Source organism: Quercus suber, unplaced genomic scaffold, assembly GCF_002906115.3.
Source record: "Quercus suber isolate HL8 unplaced genomic scaffold, Cork oak 2.0 scaffold_5, whole genome shotgun sequence".
Taxonomy (NCBI): Eukaryota; Viridiplantae; Streptophyta; class Magnoliopsida; order Fagales; family Fagaceae; genus Quercus; species Quercus suber.
Genome location: NW_027069471.1, coordinates 1,254,752 through 1,273,203, shown reverse-complemented (window position 1 = coordinate 1,273,203; position 18,452 = coordinate 1,254,752). Strand labels below are relative to the sequence as shown.

Genomic DNA, 18,452 nt, shown 5'->3' with positions numbered 1-18,452 from the left:
ACTCCCTCTCACCGCCACGTGTACCTAACGGACCTTAACCCCGAAGGATCTGGATTTCTCTTTACGCCGCGGAAACCTATTTAATAGCCCCAAATTTCAATCTCCCTTGTGTGTTTCAAGCTGTAGCTTTCCAAAACTCACTCTCATAAAAAACCTAAATAATCTCCAACTCTCCGGCGAAACCCGGATCCAAATACGATGACCCGATTACCATTCCTGACCCTCCTCTTGGTTTCGCTTTTCGTTTTAACATTAGAAGCGAAAACCAAGGACCTCTACAAGGTAAGCAAAGCATGTCAATTCATTCTTGATAAATTTGCTTTGTCTAATTTTGTTTACAATAATGTCAATTTGAACTTGTTTTTGGCTAATTGTGGCTTTAGAAAACAAAAAAGTTTATTTTTATTTTTATTTTTATTTGTTTCTTTGTAGATTGCTTTTTTTTTTTTTTTTTTTTTGGTGATTATCTGATTTCAAATTGATATCTTGATTAAATTGATAATGGGAAATCTTAATTGACATCATTGCTAATTATTTTTGTTACAATAATGTCAATTTTTAACTTGTTTCTTTGTGGTTATTTGCTTTAAAGTTGATTACTTGATTAGGTTGATGATGGGAAATTCTCATGCTATGAATTTTGTAATGTGGGTTGAAATAGCTCATACTTCATATTATATGGAGATTTTTTGGTGGAAAAATACTGTAGCTTTCGATAATTGTGGAGTTCTGTGTGCTTTAGGTAATTTATATTTCACAGAAACAAAAAAGAAATTTCAAATTTGAATCTTTAATCCTTTCGTGGGTTCTGGTTTGCTCAATTAGAAAATATCAATAATCCTTTTCTTTATATAATATAATCTTTTAAGTATCGTCCCTACTTCTTCGTTTCTTTGCATTTTTTTATTAATTACCGAGTATTTATCTATCTCTTTTTTGTGGATGATTAAAATTGTTGTTAGGTTCTTGGGGTCGAGAAAACTGCAAGTCAACGGGAAATTCAGAAAGCTTTCCACAAGTAAGTTTTCTTTAAATTTCCATCTCTGTTATGTTATTGTGTAACCTCTAAATTCATGTCCTTCCTACATCAAACTACCTGATCCATGGTTCACTATTACCCGTTTGGTAACAAGGTTCAGTTTCAAAGTGCACAACTTTTTACAGCTTCACTCCTTCCCCTCTTCCCCCCCACCCCCATCTCCTGAATACAGCCTATTCAACCCCAGTTTCAAAAAGCTGAAATAAAATGAAAAAAAATAAAAAGTTGTGCCAAACGAGAAATGTCTTCTTTGATGTAATTATGAATTGCAAAAACACATTAAATTGTTCACTTTTTTGTTACTAATATGGCCCTGGCTTGATCCAGCCTGAGTCTGGGCTATAGATGGAAATATATGTCTAAAGGGTATTTTTTGAGTTGTAATTTGCTTTGAATGGATAAAGTCGGTTTAAGTGTTAGTTTTATCAATAATGGTGGTCCTAGCAGTTAATGGTGATGTGGGGTAGTGAAAATTTGGTGTTAGTATCATTTTGAACGCTTCTGTGGACAAGGGTTTTTTTGAAGATCTTGAACAGTATTTTGCAGAAATTTTTTTTTTTTTTTTTTACTTTGATAAGGCAGTATAGAACAGGATAAGCATTGTCATGTTTTTCCCTTTTTTATTTTTATTTTTTTATTTTTTATATGTTATGTTTTTCCTTTTTTTATCAAGTAGCTACACCAGGGTTGTTAAAAGCGCTGAGTGCACTTAAGCACAGCCTCCTGGAGCCTAGGCGCAAAGCGCAAGCGCATGCTTGATTGATGTGAAGCGCACATTTAAAAAAAAAATATTAATGATCAATACAACAATCAAGTGATCAATTAATCATATAATTTACAATAAAACATTTTATATAATTTATATAATTCTATTGTGCTTTACAAAATATATGCAACCATGATATTTGATGGCCATGATTACAAAACATGATTGAATCAAAATAGAAGAATAGAACCAAGAAGGCAAAGGCTAAAAAGTACTAGAATGTTAAGTAATATTATCTTTGTGAGTGTTTGATTTAGTGTTTGTTTGTGTGGTTGTGGTTAAAAGTTTAAAAATATCTAAAGAGATAAGCTTAGCCGCTAAGGTGTATGGTAGCATACCACACTATTAGTTTTTATATATTAAATCAATGGCTTATATCAAACATATTTAGATCTAATGGCTAAAAATCAAATCAGGATTTTAAACAAAAAAAATTTACAAAAAGCTCAAAAAAGTGTGCTTTGTGCTTAATATAAAAGCTCAAAAAACCATGCTTAAAGCGCGCTTTTATGAGGGCGCTTTGCTTTAGAGGGAAAAAGCCCCAAGGGCTCTGCGCATTGTGCTTAAGCGCACTTTTAACAACACTGAGCTACACATCATCCTGATTTATTGGTTTATGAGTTTTGGGAAAAGCATGGGTTATTTAAAACCCTGAAAATTGTGTTTGGCTTCAATTATTCCACTTTCGATTACAATGTTAGGAAAGGTTTGTAACTAAGAATGTATCTGTTTAGTATAAATGCATTAGCTTCATTACATTTGTGTATAAGTTTACTAAATTATAGCAAATGCACAAAAACACACATTCATTGAGGCATGCATGTATGTGCAATTGTGCACAGATATATATTTTAGGACAAAATTTAAGTATAGTATCTTAAGTGCTGTTCTTTAGGTTCTCTTAAGATTCATTTATGTTGCTACTTAACTAAAAAAATATACTTCCATCTATGAGGAAAAATCCATATGGCAAAATCTTAAAAGGGAACCTAAGAAACAGTACCTAAGTTTTTCCCTATATTTTATATTGTTTCCATTTAATTACTCATAGCTGTTTCTAATATTTCTTTTAGGCTCTCTCTTCAATATCACCCAGACAAGAACAAAAATAAGGGTGCTCAGGAGAAGTTTGCTGAAATTAATAATGGTATGATATATTTTTATTTATTTATTTATTTTTTATATATATAAATATAAAAAGGGTCTACTTACATATCCAATTGGCATATAGAATATCTGGATGTGGAAATGAGTACCCGTGTTGTCATCATGAGAACAATTCCATTAATTATTAATGTTTAAATAATGATCAAATGCAAGTGACTACAATGTGAAGTCTGTATGGTCTGATCTACATCTCTTGTAATTATTAGATGAAAAATGATTCAGTTCTTTTTATTTTGCTTTTGGGTATTTCTTTTTGGCATTCATTTTTGTTGGAATGTTGACTTTACCTTCTTGTTTTCATCAGCGTATGATATTTTATCTGATGAAGAAAAGAGAAAGAATTATGATATGTATGGGGATGAGAAGGCTAGTCCTAGATTTGATGCTGGCTATTCACAGGACAATGATGGATATACTTACTTCACAAGTGGTGGTGGTGGACCAGGACACGGTCAGAATACTTTCAGACCTGGTGAATGGCAGAGTATGGGTGGGAGCGGAGGCTTCAAGTCATTTTCGTTTTCCTTTGGTGGCTCTGGTGGTCCAGGCTCATTTGGTTTTGGCTTGAATGATATTTTTTCCAACTTTTTTGGCGGTGATACAAAAGGTTGGGGTCAGTTTGGTGGTTTTGGTGGTTCAACCAGGTCTCAATCTGGCCCTAGGAGTTCCTCAAAGAACATCAGGACCATAAATTCACAGGTCTTTCAGAAAGAAATAACTGAACAAGGGATGACTTGGCTTTTGTTCTCGTACACACCCTCATTGAAGGGGAATCAACATATTGAGTCAATCTTAGAGGAGGTAGCCAGTACACTGCAGGGAGCTTTACAGGTACTCCTGTGTTTTTCTTTGTGTTCTCTAGCATTTGACATTCCTTTGATCAGTGTATGCTTATTTTTTTTTTCCCTCTGACAGGTTGGAAGCATAAACTGTGAAACAGAAGTGTCTTTCTGTAAGGACCTTGGCATATATCCCCGTAGAGCACCCAGGGTATTTATTTATTCATACATATCAAGTGACAAGGGTTCTTTGGTGGAGTACAATGGTGAGTTGGCTGTGCAGGATTTGAAATCATTCTGCCAAGAACACTTGCCAAGATTTTCAAAACGAGTTGACCTGAGGCATTTTGAGTTTCCTTCTGTGACCAGTGAAAAATTACCTAGGGTCATACTTCTTTCCACCAGAAAGGATACACCTGTTATCTGGCGTGTCCTCAGTGGGTTGTATCACAAGCGCTTCATTCTATATGATGCACAGGTATGTTATCTCTGCCCATTAGTTTGATTCACTTGTTTTCCTTTATAGACCTTTCTTCAGTGAAAAGAAGATACTGTTGATTCAGTCTGGCCTGAAATCATTAATGGTTTGATAGGGTGTACAGTGGCAGAATCTAGTGGAAAGAATAAGGAGTTTATAAAATGATGACACTTTCTTTACTTGCATATACTTAAATGGAATGCTTTTGTATTAAAATCATTGATTAGGCTTGCCAGGTTAGCTTTCTCAGCAAATTGAATCAAACTTTTTTTCTTATGATGAAAAAGATACTTAGGCTGTTTACATACCAAAAAAATATGTTGCTTTTGTGGAGTTTGAAAGTGGTGGTTGGTAGACAGCCTTACAATTTTTGGGGAGGTTGATTTCCAGACGGGAAAGTTAACCTACAAACTGGTTTGGAGGAAAATTCCTCCATGCCACTACATGACATTAATAAAACTATCCATGTGTACTTTTAGTGACATGATCTATATAATGGAGTCATAGAATTTTTTAAATAATACATGTAGATGGTTTTGAGTTGCCACGTAATGGATTGGATGAGATTCCTCCAAACCAGTTTGGTGGAAAATTTTGTCATTTCCAGACTTAAACCTGCAACATCTCACTTGGGTAGAGGGTACTTCTAGGTTGTTTGCATACTCGAAGTAGATAATCTAATAAAAGATGTAGTAATTCATTCATTTATTACATTGCTCTAGGTTCAAGATGTTACTGATCCGACTGTCAGAAGGTTAGGAGTTGATGCACTTCCGGCCATAGTTGGTTGGCTATCAAATGGGGAGAAGCATGTCCTAAAAACAGGGATCTCTGTGAAAGACATCAAATCTGCAGTTAATGATCTTAGCATCTTACTTGATGGTTTTGAGAAAAAGAACAAGAAGGAAGAACCAGAAAGGCAAAAACTAGTACAGAGGAGAAGCAGATACCTCTGCTGACGGGTTCTAATTTTGATGCTCTATGTGGAGAATCAACTCCCGTTTGCATTATTGGTGCTTTCAGATCTTCCAGAGCAAGGGAGAAGCTGGAATCAATCCTATCCATGGTGAGTCTAATTTTCTTGCGTAGGGTTTTTTTTCTTGGTTGAGTGGGTAGGTTAAAATTGTGCAGTAATCTGTGTCAATAAGCTATATAGCTCAACTGGGTAAGCTTGTGATTCAAAGACCACTGGGTGTGTAAGTTGCCAATTAAAAAAATGCGTAATATTTTTTATTTCATCAGATTGGGTGGGGGGGATTCGAACATATAGTAAGTTTTTACATCTTAACTGGAGAGTGAACATGAAAGCCGTCCAAAGTCAATAAGTCAAGGTTTTGAATATTTGAAGTACCTTCTCCATGATCGTTATTATTATTTTTTTTTTGGGGTCTGATGAATAATTGCGCTTTCAGGTTTCTCAGAAATCACTCACAAGGCGACAGAGTTCAGCCTTCGGCTCTAGGGATTCTATTTCCTACACACTCTTAGATGCCACCAAGCAGTCAGCATTCTTAAATGCATTTGCAAAGCAGGATTTAAATCAGTAGATAAGCTCTTAGTGGCCTACAAACCACGGAAGACGAAGTTTGCATCGTTTGTTGGTGAAATGACAACAGAAGAAGTAGAGAGGTTTATCGGCTCTGTTCTTAATGGGGACATACAGTTTAGGGAGACAAGAAAGAAGCCGGTCCTTAAGCAAGAGAGCTAATTGTAAAATACTTGTACATAGTTCAGAGTGATAGTGTCATTTATCTTAAGAGTACAATTGAAATACAGATCATTCTGATTAAAAAAAAAAAATACAGATTATTCGGACTAAAGCAAAGTCTCAGCAAAGAGATACATTTTGGTTTAGCCCCACATATAGTCTCTAGCCATCATTTAGGGCCTGTTTGGATTGAGGGGTGGGGGGGGGGGGGGGGAGAAGAGGAGTGAAGGGAGTAGCGTAGAGTTAGATGAAACATTGATTAGGTAGAGAAGCATTTAGTTGTCATACAAAAGTGCAGTTACAAGGGATTTGCAGAATGGGTGGGAAAATTCCTGGCCCTATAGAATGGGTTTTTGTTACAAAGATGATAAAGACTTTTCATACATACATTCAGATGTATGAAATCTCTTTCTTTTTTATTTTATTTTATTTTTTTTTATTTTTTATTTATTTTGGTTTGGTTCTTGGGAAATTTTACCTTCTTATTATTATTATTATTATTATTATTTGATCTCCACGCTCATTTTGAGTTTGTTTAGACTTCAGAAAATGCTAGATGAAGGTGTAGGAATTAGGTACCAATCATTGGGCCTGGGGAGATTGTTCTCGGCCACCACTCTGTAGGCTCAAGATGTGCTAATTGGGTTAGATTAAGTAATGGTGCAAAAGCAGATCATGACCACGAAACCCAGCCACTCAATTTATAAGCTTTGTTTTATATAAGCTAAAAATGCAAACTGATTTTTTAAAATTCTTCAGGTATTATTTCAATTCTCTAACTTTCTTTTCTTTATTTAGTCATCTAACTTTCAGATTTATTCAATTAAGGTCTTTCTATTAACTTTTGTTAAATTTTTTTGCAAAAAAAAAAAAAAAAATCTGTATTTTTTAATCATTAATTGTTTTTTTTTTAATTTAAAAAATTTGAAGAAAAATTTAAAAATTTGAAAAATTAATCACAATATATAACAAAAGTTGATATAAAATTCTTAATTGAATAAACTTGAAAGTTTGAGGATTAAAATGAACAAAAGTAAAGTTAAAGAACTAAAATGAAATTTGAAAAAACTGAGACAGTTAATTTTGCATTTAGTCTTTTACATAATCACACATTTTATTAAATTATAAATTCAAATCAATAATAAAATTGTGAGACTCCTGAAACGTTGGACACGACTCTTCAATTAGAATATAGAACTAAAAGACTAGATAGTAAATTTAAAAAACATTATAGTAACCAAGAGATTGACTCTTCTTGCAAACTCTTTTTTTCCCTCATGTAATCAAAAAGTTCAAAACTTGCAACTAATGGTAGCCCATTCTGTAGCCTCCTAGGCATCTTTTTTGTAATTGATTGGGCCCATTTTCTCACCTCCTCTTTCGGTCAAGTGGCATCTCAAAAGTCTTTTGACCAAGTGGTGTAGCCAAGGGTGTTTACCAAACCACATAAATCGTACAAACTGTAAAAAATGTACTTAAATCGTTTGCAAAATGGCATAACCTAACCGCACCACACCCATGGTGCAATGTAGTTTGCGATTTTATAATAAGAAAATCGCACAAACCGGAACAGACGGCACCTTCTCTATATATTAATATATTTATTTATTTTTAATATTAAATATATTATTAATAATTTAATAACCTTAGTTTTCCCAAAAAAAAAAAAAAAATTTAATAACCCTAGCAAATGTTAACTAGAAAAGCCAACCTAAAATAAAGAAAAACTCGCTCAATAATTTAAAACTTAGCCCAAAAAAAGAGAAAAATTAGTTTTGGGCTGAGTAAGAAAAACCCAAAATTTGAATAATATACTGACTTCAAACCGCATCTTATACATAGTATCGCATATGTGATTGCAAAAATAATCGCATATGTGATTGCAAAAATAAGGTAAGGTGCGGTTATGGTTTTGGCTAAACTCTAAACCGCACCACACCGCACATGTGACCGCAAAAAAAGGTGTAGTGCAGTTATGGTTTTAGTTAAACCGCATCGCAAAGTGCGGTACTAAAAATGACCCAAAACCGTACCGCACCGCATCGCAAACACCCCTAGGTGTAGAGGTGAGCTCGAGTTTGAAACTTTGAATCAAGCTATCCTCTTTGAGAGTGTGGAAAAAAAGTACTGTAGATTTAGTGCCGATTGTGAGATGTGTCAGTCTTTAAAGTAGAACATAATGTGTGATATAAAAGATTTTTATTCTTTATTTATATATATATATATATATATAGACAAAATTTAGTTACAAAATTAGTTGTAATTTTAAAGTACAAAATTGGTTGTAACCTTACTACAATATCTTTTTATTGGAGGTGAATTTTGACAAATCTATAATTGGATTGCATCTATCCTTAACGCTTGCAAAATTACTAGAAAATTAAAGATAAATAGTTATGTCATCAATAAATTGTTTAAATTGCAAGTTTTTGTAGTTTAAAATTATGCATAAAATCTAAGTTTATAAATTATATAGTAAATAAAATTCAATTAATACAAAATTTGACATGTATATTAAAAGCATGAAGAGCATACAATTCAATGGTTAAATTTTCAAAATATAATATTTATTTTATTGAGTAAGGGTGTAACTCTAGGCTCATATTCAAAATATAATATTAATTTTATGATCTTTTTGTGTACAAAAGTATATACTTCGCTATCTACTGCTTTCAACATAAAAAATTATTTCCTATTATTTCAAACTCAACTTTTTGTAATTTTTTTTCCTTAATAGTAAATTGATGGACAATTCAAATCCATGTTCTTTCTGGCAGAGAAAGAAACTATTCAAGTAGTCCAATAATCAAAATACAAACCTCTAGAGTCTAGACAAACATCTTGATAATTTTATACAAATAATGTTGTTTCCCCAACACATTAATTTTAGCTTCGACCTATAATAATAATTTTATAATCCCTATGATAACAAATAATTTGTACCCAAAACACACATGATGTGAACGCATCTATGTTCCTATGTCTAGATAGTGACATTATTTGACAAAGAATATTCCACCTATATTTGCGCTATTAATTTAGTAATTTTTTTTTTTTTTTCAACAAAGTTGCCATTGGATCCAAGTGTCAGCGCGGAAGTCATAAATAAGTAAATAACACAGTTGGAAAATGGCGGTGATTCCTGGGACTCTGTCCAATGATTGTCACGTGATGGCACATGGCAACTCGACACGTTGCAGCTTACAAAACGTCCACGGTGTAAATGACTTTGTAAATTGTACCTTGAATTTTACCTACCTCTCTTTTGTCTTTTGCCTTTTCATTTTTTTCTTTTTCTCCATGACTCGTTTTGCCACGATGGAGTTCATGTGAACTCAGCTCATATTTGCGGCAAAGGATAGTGCCACGCACTATAAAGCCCATCTGCTTGCAGCTTGCTTTTCTCATAAATTAAAGAGTGATCCCCCACAGATTTAAAAAAAGGAAAAAAAAAAAGAAAAAGAGGTAAATCTCATCTTGAAAACAAAATTGATCTACCCTTTGAGATTGAGGTTTTAATCTTCTTCGAGTCATGCATTTTTTTCAATTTAAATATGTGGGTTTTGGTAAAAGGAAAAGAAAAAAATAGATAATAGAATCAGTGATAGTTTTTTTTTTTTAATAGAAAAAATCGGTGTTCACAATATTTTTACAACAAATCTCTCTCTCTCTCTCTCTCTCTCTCTCTCTCTCTCTCTCTCTCTCTCTCTATATATATATATATATATTATAAGCCAAAGGGTAGAGAAAATCAAATTAGAATCTAAATTAAATCTCAATTAATTTTTTAATTTTTGTTTCAAGTGAATTATTGAGTGTAAAAATTAAAAAGTTCAAATCCAATTAAATTCTAAATTGGGTTTTAATTAGAATCTAATTTTGCACCACATATCTATCTAATTTTTTAATTTTTATGGCAAATGAATTATTGGGTGCAAAAATCGAAAAGTCTGAATCCAATTAAATTACACACACACACACACATCTATATATCTATATATATAATAATAGGTAAAACTGAGAGAAATTTAAATTAGAATTCAAAATTAAAGTTCTAATTTTGCGACATGTGTCCTAAATTATTTATTCCTAAATAATTTTATTTTCTAATTTTAGAATTAAATGTGGAACCACATCATAAATATTCATTCAAGTGAGCTATTAAGTACAAAACTCAAAAAGTCTAAAATAAATGAATCATAAGAAAAAAAAAAAAAGTGTTTCACAATAATTTTAAAAAAATGGACAATTTACATTTTATATCTAATACTTACAAATTTTTTTAAAGAGTTAACAAAATATAAAAATGACAATCAATAATATTTAAATTATATATATAAGACTTATACTATATATCTTATCGTATATCTTTTAATGTATCTATGCATATGCATAGGGTTACAAGCTAGTATATATATAATGAGAAACCATTACATGTTTTAAAAATCTATGATTTAAAAAATGTGTAAGCTAATATCATGTATATAATTTTAATGTTTTCTAAAATATATATATATATAATTTGAATTGTATAATTGTGATTATTTTTAATTGTATTTGTGTATATGCACGGAGCTACACAATAATATTTATGTAGTAGATTGTTATTAGTGAATAAAAAATAATTTTAATTGTGGATTTAAATTAAAATTAGTAATAACCTGCTTTCTAAAATTTATTGTGAAAATGTTGTGACATAACAGCTCATTTTTATCTGAAAGAAGATTGTTAGGTATCTTACTTACTAAAGCAAGTCACATAATGTATAATTCACGTGATTTTTGAAATTTTGTCATATTTTTAGTTTTTTACTACTAAACTTCTTTTCATTAGTTTGGAGTTTGGAACACATAATGTATATCATACGAATCTTGCCCCGTGCTTTACCCTTTATAATCACTCATAGGCTCAATGCACTTTTTCTAGCTAATCACTTTTTTTAAAAGTCTTTCTCAATGCACCTCAACCACAAGTCCACAAGGCTTTAATTACTGGATCCTATAATTTACATATAATAATAATACTAATAAAAACAAAACTACTAATATCCTTATACTAAAAAAACCTCTATGTTAATTTTTTTTTCTCTACCATTTTTTGACTATTTAAATTTTTTTACAATTACCAATGATGTTGCTTTGCTATAGATCCAAAAATTTAAATACTTTGAAGAATAAATAAAAAAGAACAACTTTATTTTTTCAAATATATATTTTTAAAGCAATCAAGGTAGTGAGATGCACATACAAAATTTATTTTTATATTCTTATTACTTTCACATTGATTTATTTTCTCAATTTATTTGAAGGAACTAAATTAGATATTTAAAATTTATGTTTTTAGATTAGTCTCTTATATTAATTGTTATTAATAATGACTTGATTATTTTCGTTCATTTATTTCGATAATATGAAATTAAGAAATGATTACTTTCATTGTTATTTATTTTGATTAACAATTCTTTGTTTTTTTTAAATTAATTAATATTTTTAAAGTTAATTTCTTGGCGAAAAGCACATTTTCGTCCCTACATTTTCACGAGATTTCTATTTTGGTCCCTAAATTTTTTTTTTACCGCTTTTAGTCCCTATCCTGGAAAACGCGTTTCGTTTTTGTCCCTGCCGTTAAAAATAAGCCCAGCACCGTATCAAAGTCAAAATCAAAGAGCAAACCCAGAATAAAAGAACATGAAAATCAAAGATCATGAACATCAAACCTACTGCTATTACTACTTTCCTCCATTCCCCTCCTCCCACTCTCTCCGATCCCGATCCCGATCCCTTCTACAACAACGACGAATCGTCGCCTTCTCCGACGCTTAAGAGGCTGAAATTCCGATCGAAGATCGAATCCTTGGTCGCGAACTTCGCCGCCCAAGTGAGGGCGAGGTTCTCNGACGAATTCAAAGGCTTACCTATCGAGGAAATCCAACAACCGCCCTTGGAAACCCCAACAACTACCGAAAATGCCACTCCCTTCAATCTGAAATCGAAACCGGTTCAGTCGCCGGAACCGTTTTCGCTTAAAACTTACACGATCGAGATCGTGAGCGTTACTTTCCTCATCATCTTAGCCATCAACTACTTCACCAAGAGGCGCGAGAATGAGAACCTCGCCCTCACTTGGGCGGCGAAGTTCGCGACCAAGGATTCGATCTTCGATCGGAATTTCAGCCTCTTAAGCGTCGGAGAAGGCGACGATTCGTCGTTGTTGTAGAAGGGATCGGGATCGGGATCGGAGAGAGTGGGAGGAGGGGAATGGAGGAAAGTAGTAATAGCAGTAGGTTTGATGTTCATGATCTTTGATTTTCATGTTCTTTTATTCTGGGTTTGCTCTTTGATTTTGACTTTGATACGGTGCTGGGCTTATTTTTGGGTATGATGTTGTTGTTTTTAATTCTTTTTATTTAGTTAAAATTTATAAATTAATTTTTTTTAATTTAGGTGCTGACGTGGCATTTTTTAATGTCAAATAATATTTTTTATTATTATTTTAATGGCCACGTCATCTTCCGTTTGCCACCTATGCAATTTCCGTTTCTAATGTAACGGCAGGGACAAAAACGAAACGCGTTTTCCAGGATAGGGACTAAAAGCGGTAAAAAAAAAATTTAGGGACCAAAATAGAAATCGCGTGAAAATGTAGGGACGAAAATGTGCTTTTCGCCTAATTTCTTCTTTCAATCTTACTTTTTTAATCTTGCTATTCCTCGAGAGAAATTTTGGCTCCGCCACTGTTTGATTTGATTAGCTATTCAATTATGTTACTTCTTGAAATCATGGATATGTACGCCCACATCTTTTTAGGTAATTTTATTGAAATTTTGTTTCTAGTCAATTTCAACAAATTAAGTACTTAATTTAAGGGACCAGCCATTTAAGGGACCACGTATTGTGGAAACAATTGAATTGAGAGAAAGAAGCCAAGAACTTGAGCCAGTAAGAAGGACAATTAGCAAACATGTCAATATATAAATATATGACCATCCTACGAGGTGTCCTGTCGTAAGATGGTGATATTTACAACCAAACAAAGCCTAAGTTATGTTTGGTAAAACGAAAATATAGCAAGAACACCAGTGCACCACAACTCTTCTTCATAACTAACCAAATTATGTACTTTCATTTGGAAAATTCAATTTCGTGGAGCACACCCTCTTATTTTATGGCACGTACACCACAGATTACACTTCCATGTGATCTTTGCTTTTTCTGTCTATGTTTGATATTTATGCACAATTTTTATGAAGAAATTCTAAATCTCAACTTGAGATTTCAATTTTTGTAAGCAAGTTTCACATATGATATATTATCAACATTAGTCATTCAATTTATTTATTTGTTCTCTCTCTCTCTCTCTCTTAACATTAATATCAAAATTGGAAATTAGATTTCATATTTCCTTCACCATGTATAGCCATCAAGCGTATATTAAACTTTAAAAAAATATATATATCATCTTTTTTTTTCTTTTTTTTGGATTGAAATTTACATGATTCTTTATATAAAATTAATATTATTATGGTTAGATGATTTATGTCTTAAAATCGTCTTTGTTTGGATATGTTGAGGTTGTTGGGTGATTAACTAAAGTTACAATAATTACTTTGATATTAGTTTTATGGGTAAATTGCAAATTGCACTCCTAAAGTTTGGAGGTGATTAGATTTTATAGCCTAAAATTTCAGAAGTTAGATTTTACCCCATAAAGTTTGGGGTGTTTGGATTTTACATCCTAACGTTTCCGAATTTGTATTTTACACCCTAGAGTTTGTGAGTGTCTAAATTTTACACCCCAAAATTATGAAACTTTAAAGTGTAAAATCCAAACACCCACAAGTTTTAGGAGGTAAAACCTAAACACCCCTAAAATATAGAAGCTAAAATCCAAATTTTGAAACGTCAGGATGTAAAATCTAAACACCTCCAAACATCAAGGGTAAAATCCAAATTTTGAAACTTCAGAGTATAAAATCTAATCATCCCCAAATTTTAGGGGTGTAATTTGCAATTTACCACAATTTTTGTTTTTTTTTTTTTAAGGAAAAGTTTTATTGTTCTACGCATTAAAAATTATTTCATATTATAGTTTTATATTGAAAATACTATTTCCTTTATTTACCAATCTATATATATAATAATACGTGAAGCAGAAAGAAAATCCAATTAGATTTCAATTGGATTCTCAATTTTGCGCCACTTGTCCTAACCAAAACTCAAAAAAAAAAAATCTAATTAGATTATAAATTTGACTCCAATTTTGTGTCATGTATCTTATCTAAATTTTCTAATTTCTGTGCCCAAATAAATGATGCATTAATATTTAACACGGAAGCCAAGAAAACCACAATGATAATACTCATTGGCCTAAGCAAGAACATCTCACCTGCACACTTTTATGGAGATTATAAATTGTTTTAACACGGAAGCCAAGAAAACCACAATGATAATACTCATTGGCCTAAGCAAGAACATCTCACCTGCACACTTTTATGGAGATTATAAATTGGACTTCAATTTTGTGTCATGTATCTTATCTAAATTTTTTAATTTTTGTGCCTAAATAAATTATGCATTAACATTTAACACGGAAGTCAAGAAAACCACAATAATAATACTCATTGGCCTAAGTAAGAACATCTCACTTGCACACTTTTATGGGTGATCTCAATAGAGTCTGAATCTCTTCTAATTCCACAACCAGAACTAAGGAGTTCAACGAGAAAGACTATAAAAGTAAAACATCATTTTCTCCTAATTCCCTATTGTCATCCCATGTCTCCTCCTCTCTCAACTTCTACCAACTAGATCCACACACTATCCCCTCCTCCTCCTTACGGATTTCACAGAGCAAGATCGAGTTCAAACACAATGTTCAATCCCACTCTTCCTTACTTCACACTCTCATACATTAGCGCTTCATTGGCGCCTCCAAGAAGATTCCAAGCTCAATGATTAGTTTTTATTTTTTAATGTCCATTTATATATTTTAAATAATAAAATGTAATATTCTCTTTTTTCTTCATTGTAGCATCATTTAAATAATAAAATGCAATATTCTCTTTTTTTTATTCATTGTTTTATCTAATGCTATCCTATGTATGATAAACCAAAAAAAAAAAAAGACTAATAGCATTACGTAAATAATAAAATGCAATATATATTTTTCATTGTTTGATTTAATTCTATCCCTCGTGTGATAAACCCAAAAAAACAAAAAAAACAAAATCGGTCAATAGCATCATTACAATTAACCAATCCCGTGCGGTAGCACAGGGTTACATACTAGTGTGTTTTAATTATTAATGCATACTAAAATCAATTTGAATATGAAAAGATTAAAAATTGGTAGAGAAGAATAACAAAATTAATTGAAATAATGCCAGTACTACAACAAAATTCACAAGTTGCCTATATAACGAATCATGAGTAGTATATTTATGTGAATTTTATGACTCCACCACCCACAACTCAACAAATGAACAATTTGTACGACAAAGTTATGATTTTTTTTTTAAAAAAAAAGCATTACTCAGTTTGGCTGGTCTGAGTACCACTTGAATATTTCTGTGCTTAGAGGGTACGTACACATGTCCCAGTCATTAGCTCATTCTCGCGCGGGTATTACTCCACATGAAAGCCACTACGTGTTGTGTCCTCGTAGGGTATACTTACCTACTTGTGAATGCAAACCACATGGGCGCCTTTATTAATTTCTAGCTATTTCCCAGTGATCAAGAATTCGACAATAGCCGCCCACCGAACCCTCAGTAAATCTTAGCCACATTAATGAGATTGAAAAGCACAAAATAAATTGAGCAGTTTTATGTTAACATAGTAATATTGAGTTTGTTTCTTGAGTGGTTTGCGTAATGAACAAGGAGAGCTTTGCTGATTTATGTGTATGTTCTCTTTGGATTTGCTTTACTATTGAAAGATCAAATTAATGAGTTTTGTGATAAGATTTTTCAAATCTTTTTCCAAAACTATTGATATGGTCTGTTGAGATTAGTGTATAATAAAAGTAGTATTAGTGGTAGACTTATTCGAAGACCGAGAGTGACGTTGCTTTAATCACAACTTATGATTTTAGTGTATTGTAAAAATGGTTAGGTCTTTAGTTAGGGGGGGTCTCACAGTTGTAGAACTAGGAATAGAAATTGGAATTTAGTACTCATTTTATTGATGAGATTTGTCTCTTTGTGGTGTGAGACTGGCAGGGGCAGAGAGGAAACTAAATTGATACGTAGAGAGATATACCAGTACTCTAAAAAAGACATGCATGAACGTGTTACATACCTTCTTCTAGCCTGCTTTTTTGAAACCTCTGTGTGAGGACCGCCACACCCACAAGTCCCTAACACATCGTTGTCACTGGGAAAATTCAATTTCGTGGAGCACACCCTCTTGTTTCATGGCATCGTACACCACAAATTTCACTTCCTTGTGATCTTTGTTTTCTGTCCATATTTGATATTTAGGCACACTTTTTATGAAAAAATTCTAAATCTCAACTTGAGATTTCAATTTTTGTATGCAAGTTTCACATATGATATATTATCAACATGACTCATTCAATTTATTTATTTGTCTCTCTCTCTCTCTCTCTCTCTCTCTCTCAACACTAATATCAAAACTGGAAATCAGATTTCATATTTCCTTCACCATGTATTGCCCGGCAAGCGTAAATTAAACTTTTAAAAAATTATATATATCATCTTTTTTTTTTTTTTTGGATTGAAATTTACATGATTATATTTATATAAAATTGATTCTTTATATAAAATTAATTTTATTATGGTTAGATGATTTATGTCTTAACTTGGTCTTTGTTTGGATATGTTGAGGTTGCTGGGTGATTAACTAAAGTTACAATAATTACTTTGATATTAGTTTTATTGTTCAATGCATTAAAAATTATTTCATTCTTTTCGTATTATAGTTTTATACTGAAAATACTGTTTCTTTTATTTATGAATATGCTTTAATTATTAATGCATATAAAAATCAATTTGGATATGAAAAGGTTAAAAAAAGTAGAGAAGAATAACAAAACTAATTAAAATAATGCCAGTACTACAATAAAACCCACAATTATTTATGCTATAATTTGCCTATGTGATGAATTATAAGTAGTATGTTTATGTTGATCTATAGTTTCACCACTTACAACTCGACAAATAGGCAATTTGTGTGGCAAGGGAGAAGCTGGAATCAATCCTATCTACGGTGAGTCTAATTTTCTTGCGTAGGGTTTCTTTTCTTGGTTGAGTGGGTAGGTTAAAATTGTGCAATAATCTGTGTCAATGAGCTATATAGCTCAACTGGGTAAGGTTGTGATTCAAAGACCCACTGGGTGTGTAAGTTGCCAATTAAAAAAATGCGTAATAATTTTTGTTTCATCAGATTGGGGTGGGGGAGATTCAAACATATAGTAAGCTTTTACATCTTAACTGGAGAGTGAACATGAAAGCCGTCCAAATTCAATAAATCAAGGTTTTGAATATTTGAAGTACCTTCTCCATGATTGTTATTTTTTTTTTTTTTTTTTTGGATCTGATGAATAATTATGCTTTCAGGTTTATCAGAAATCACTCACAAGGCGACAGAATTCACCCTTCGGCTCTAGGGATTCTATTTCCTACGCACTCTTAGATGCCACCAAGCAGTCAGCATTCTTAAATGCATTTGACAAAGCAGGATTTAAATCAGTAGATAAGCTCTTAGTGGCCTACATACCATGGAAGAGGAAGTTCGCATCGTTTGTTGGTGAAATGACAACAGAAGAAGTAAAGAGGTTTATCGGCTCTGTTCTTAATGGGGACATACAGTTTAAAGAGACAAGAAAGAAGCCGGTCCTTTAGCAAGCGAGCTAATTGTAAAATACTTGTACGTAGTTCAGAGTGATAGTGTCATTTATCTTAAGAGTACAGTAGAAATACAGATCATTGGGACTAAAGCAAAGACTAAGCAAAGATATATATTTTGGTTTAGCATATAGCCTCTAGCCATCATTTAGCGCCTGTTTAGATTGAGGGGGAGGAAGAAAAAGTGGAGGGGAATAGTGTAAAGTTGAACGGACCATTAATTAGGTAGAAGTATTTAGTTGTCATGTAAAAGCGCAGTTACACAAGAGATTTGCAGAATGGGTGGGAAAATCCCTGGCCCTATAGAAGGGGTTTTTGTTACAAAGATGATAAAAGGTTTTCATACATACATTCAGATGTATGAAATTTTTTTTTTTTTTTTTACAGATCATTGGGACTAAAGCAAAGACTAAGCAAAGATATATATTTTGGTTTAGCATATAGCCTCTAGCCATCATTTAGCGCCTGTTTAGATTGAGGGGGAGGAAGAAAAAGTGGAGGGGAATAGTGTAAAGTTGAACGGACCATTAATTAGGTAGAAGTATTTAGTTGTCATGTAAAAGCGCAGTTACACAAGAGATTTGCAGAATGGGTGGGAAAATCCCTGGCCCTATAGAAGGGGTTTTTGTTACAAAGATGATAAAAGGTT

General features: G+C 32.4%; 1 protein-coding gene across 1 annotated transcript; it reads left to right on the top strand.

Annotated features, from left to right (window-relative positions):
* The first annotated feature begins 62 nt into the window (after window positions 1–62).
* LOC112017908 (dnaJ protein ERDJ3A) lies at window positions 63–6,448 on the top strand. The gene is given in 9 exon segments (XM_024050362.2): window positions 63–282; window positions 963–1,018; window positions 2,879–2,952; window positions 3,277–3,803; window positions 3,888–4,229; window positions 4,952–5,150; window positions 5,153–5,295; window positions 5,642–5,750; window positions 5,753–6,448. Coding segments are annotated over 9 exon segments (1,719 nt in total). The 5' UTR covers window positions 63–198; the 3' UTR covers window positions 5,938–6,448.
* Window positions 6,449–18,452: the final 12,004 nt, after the last annotated feature.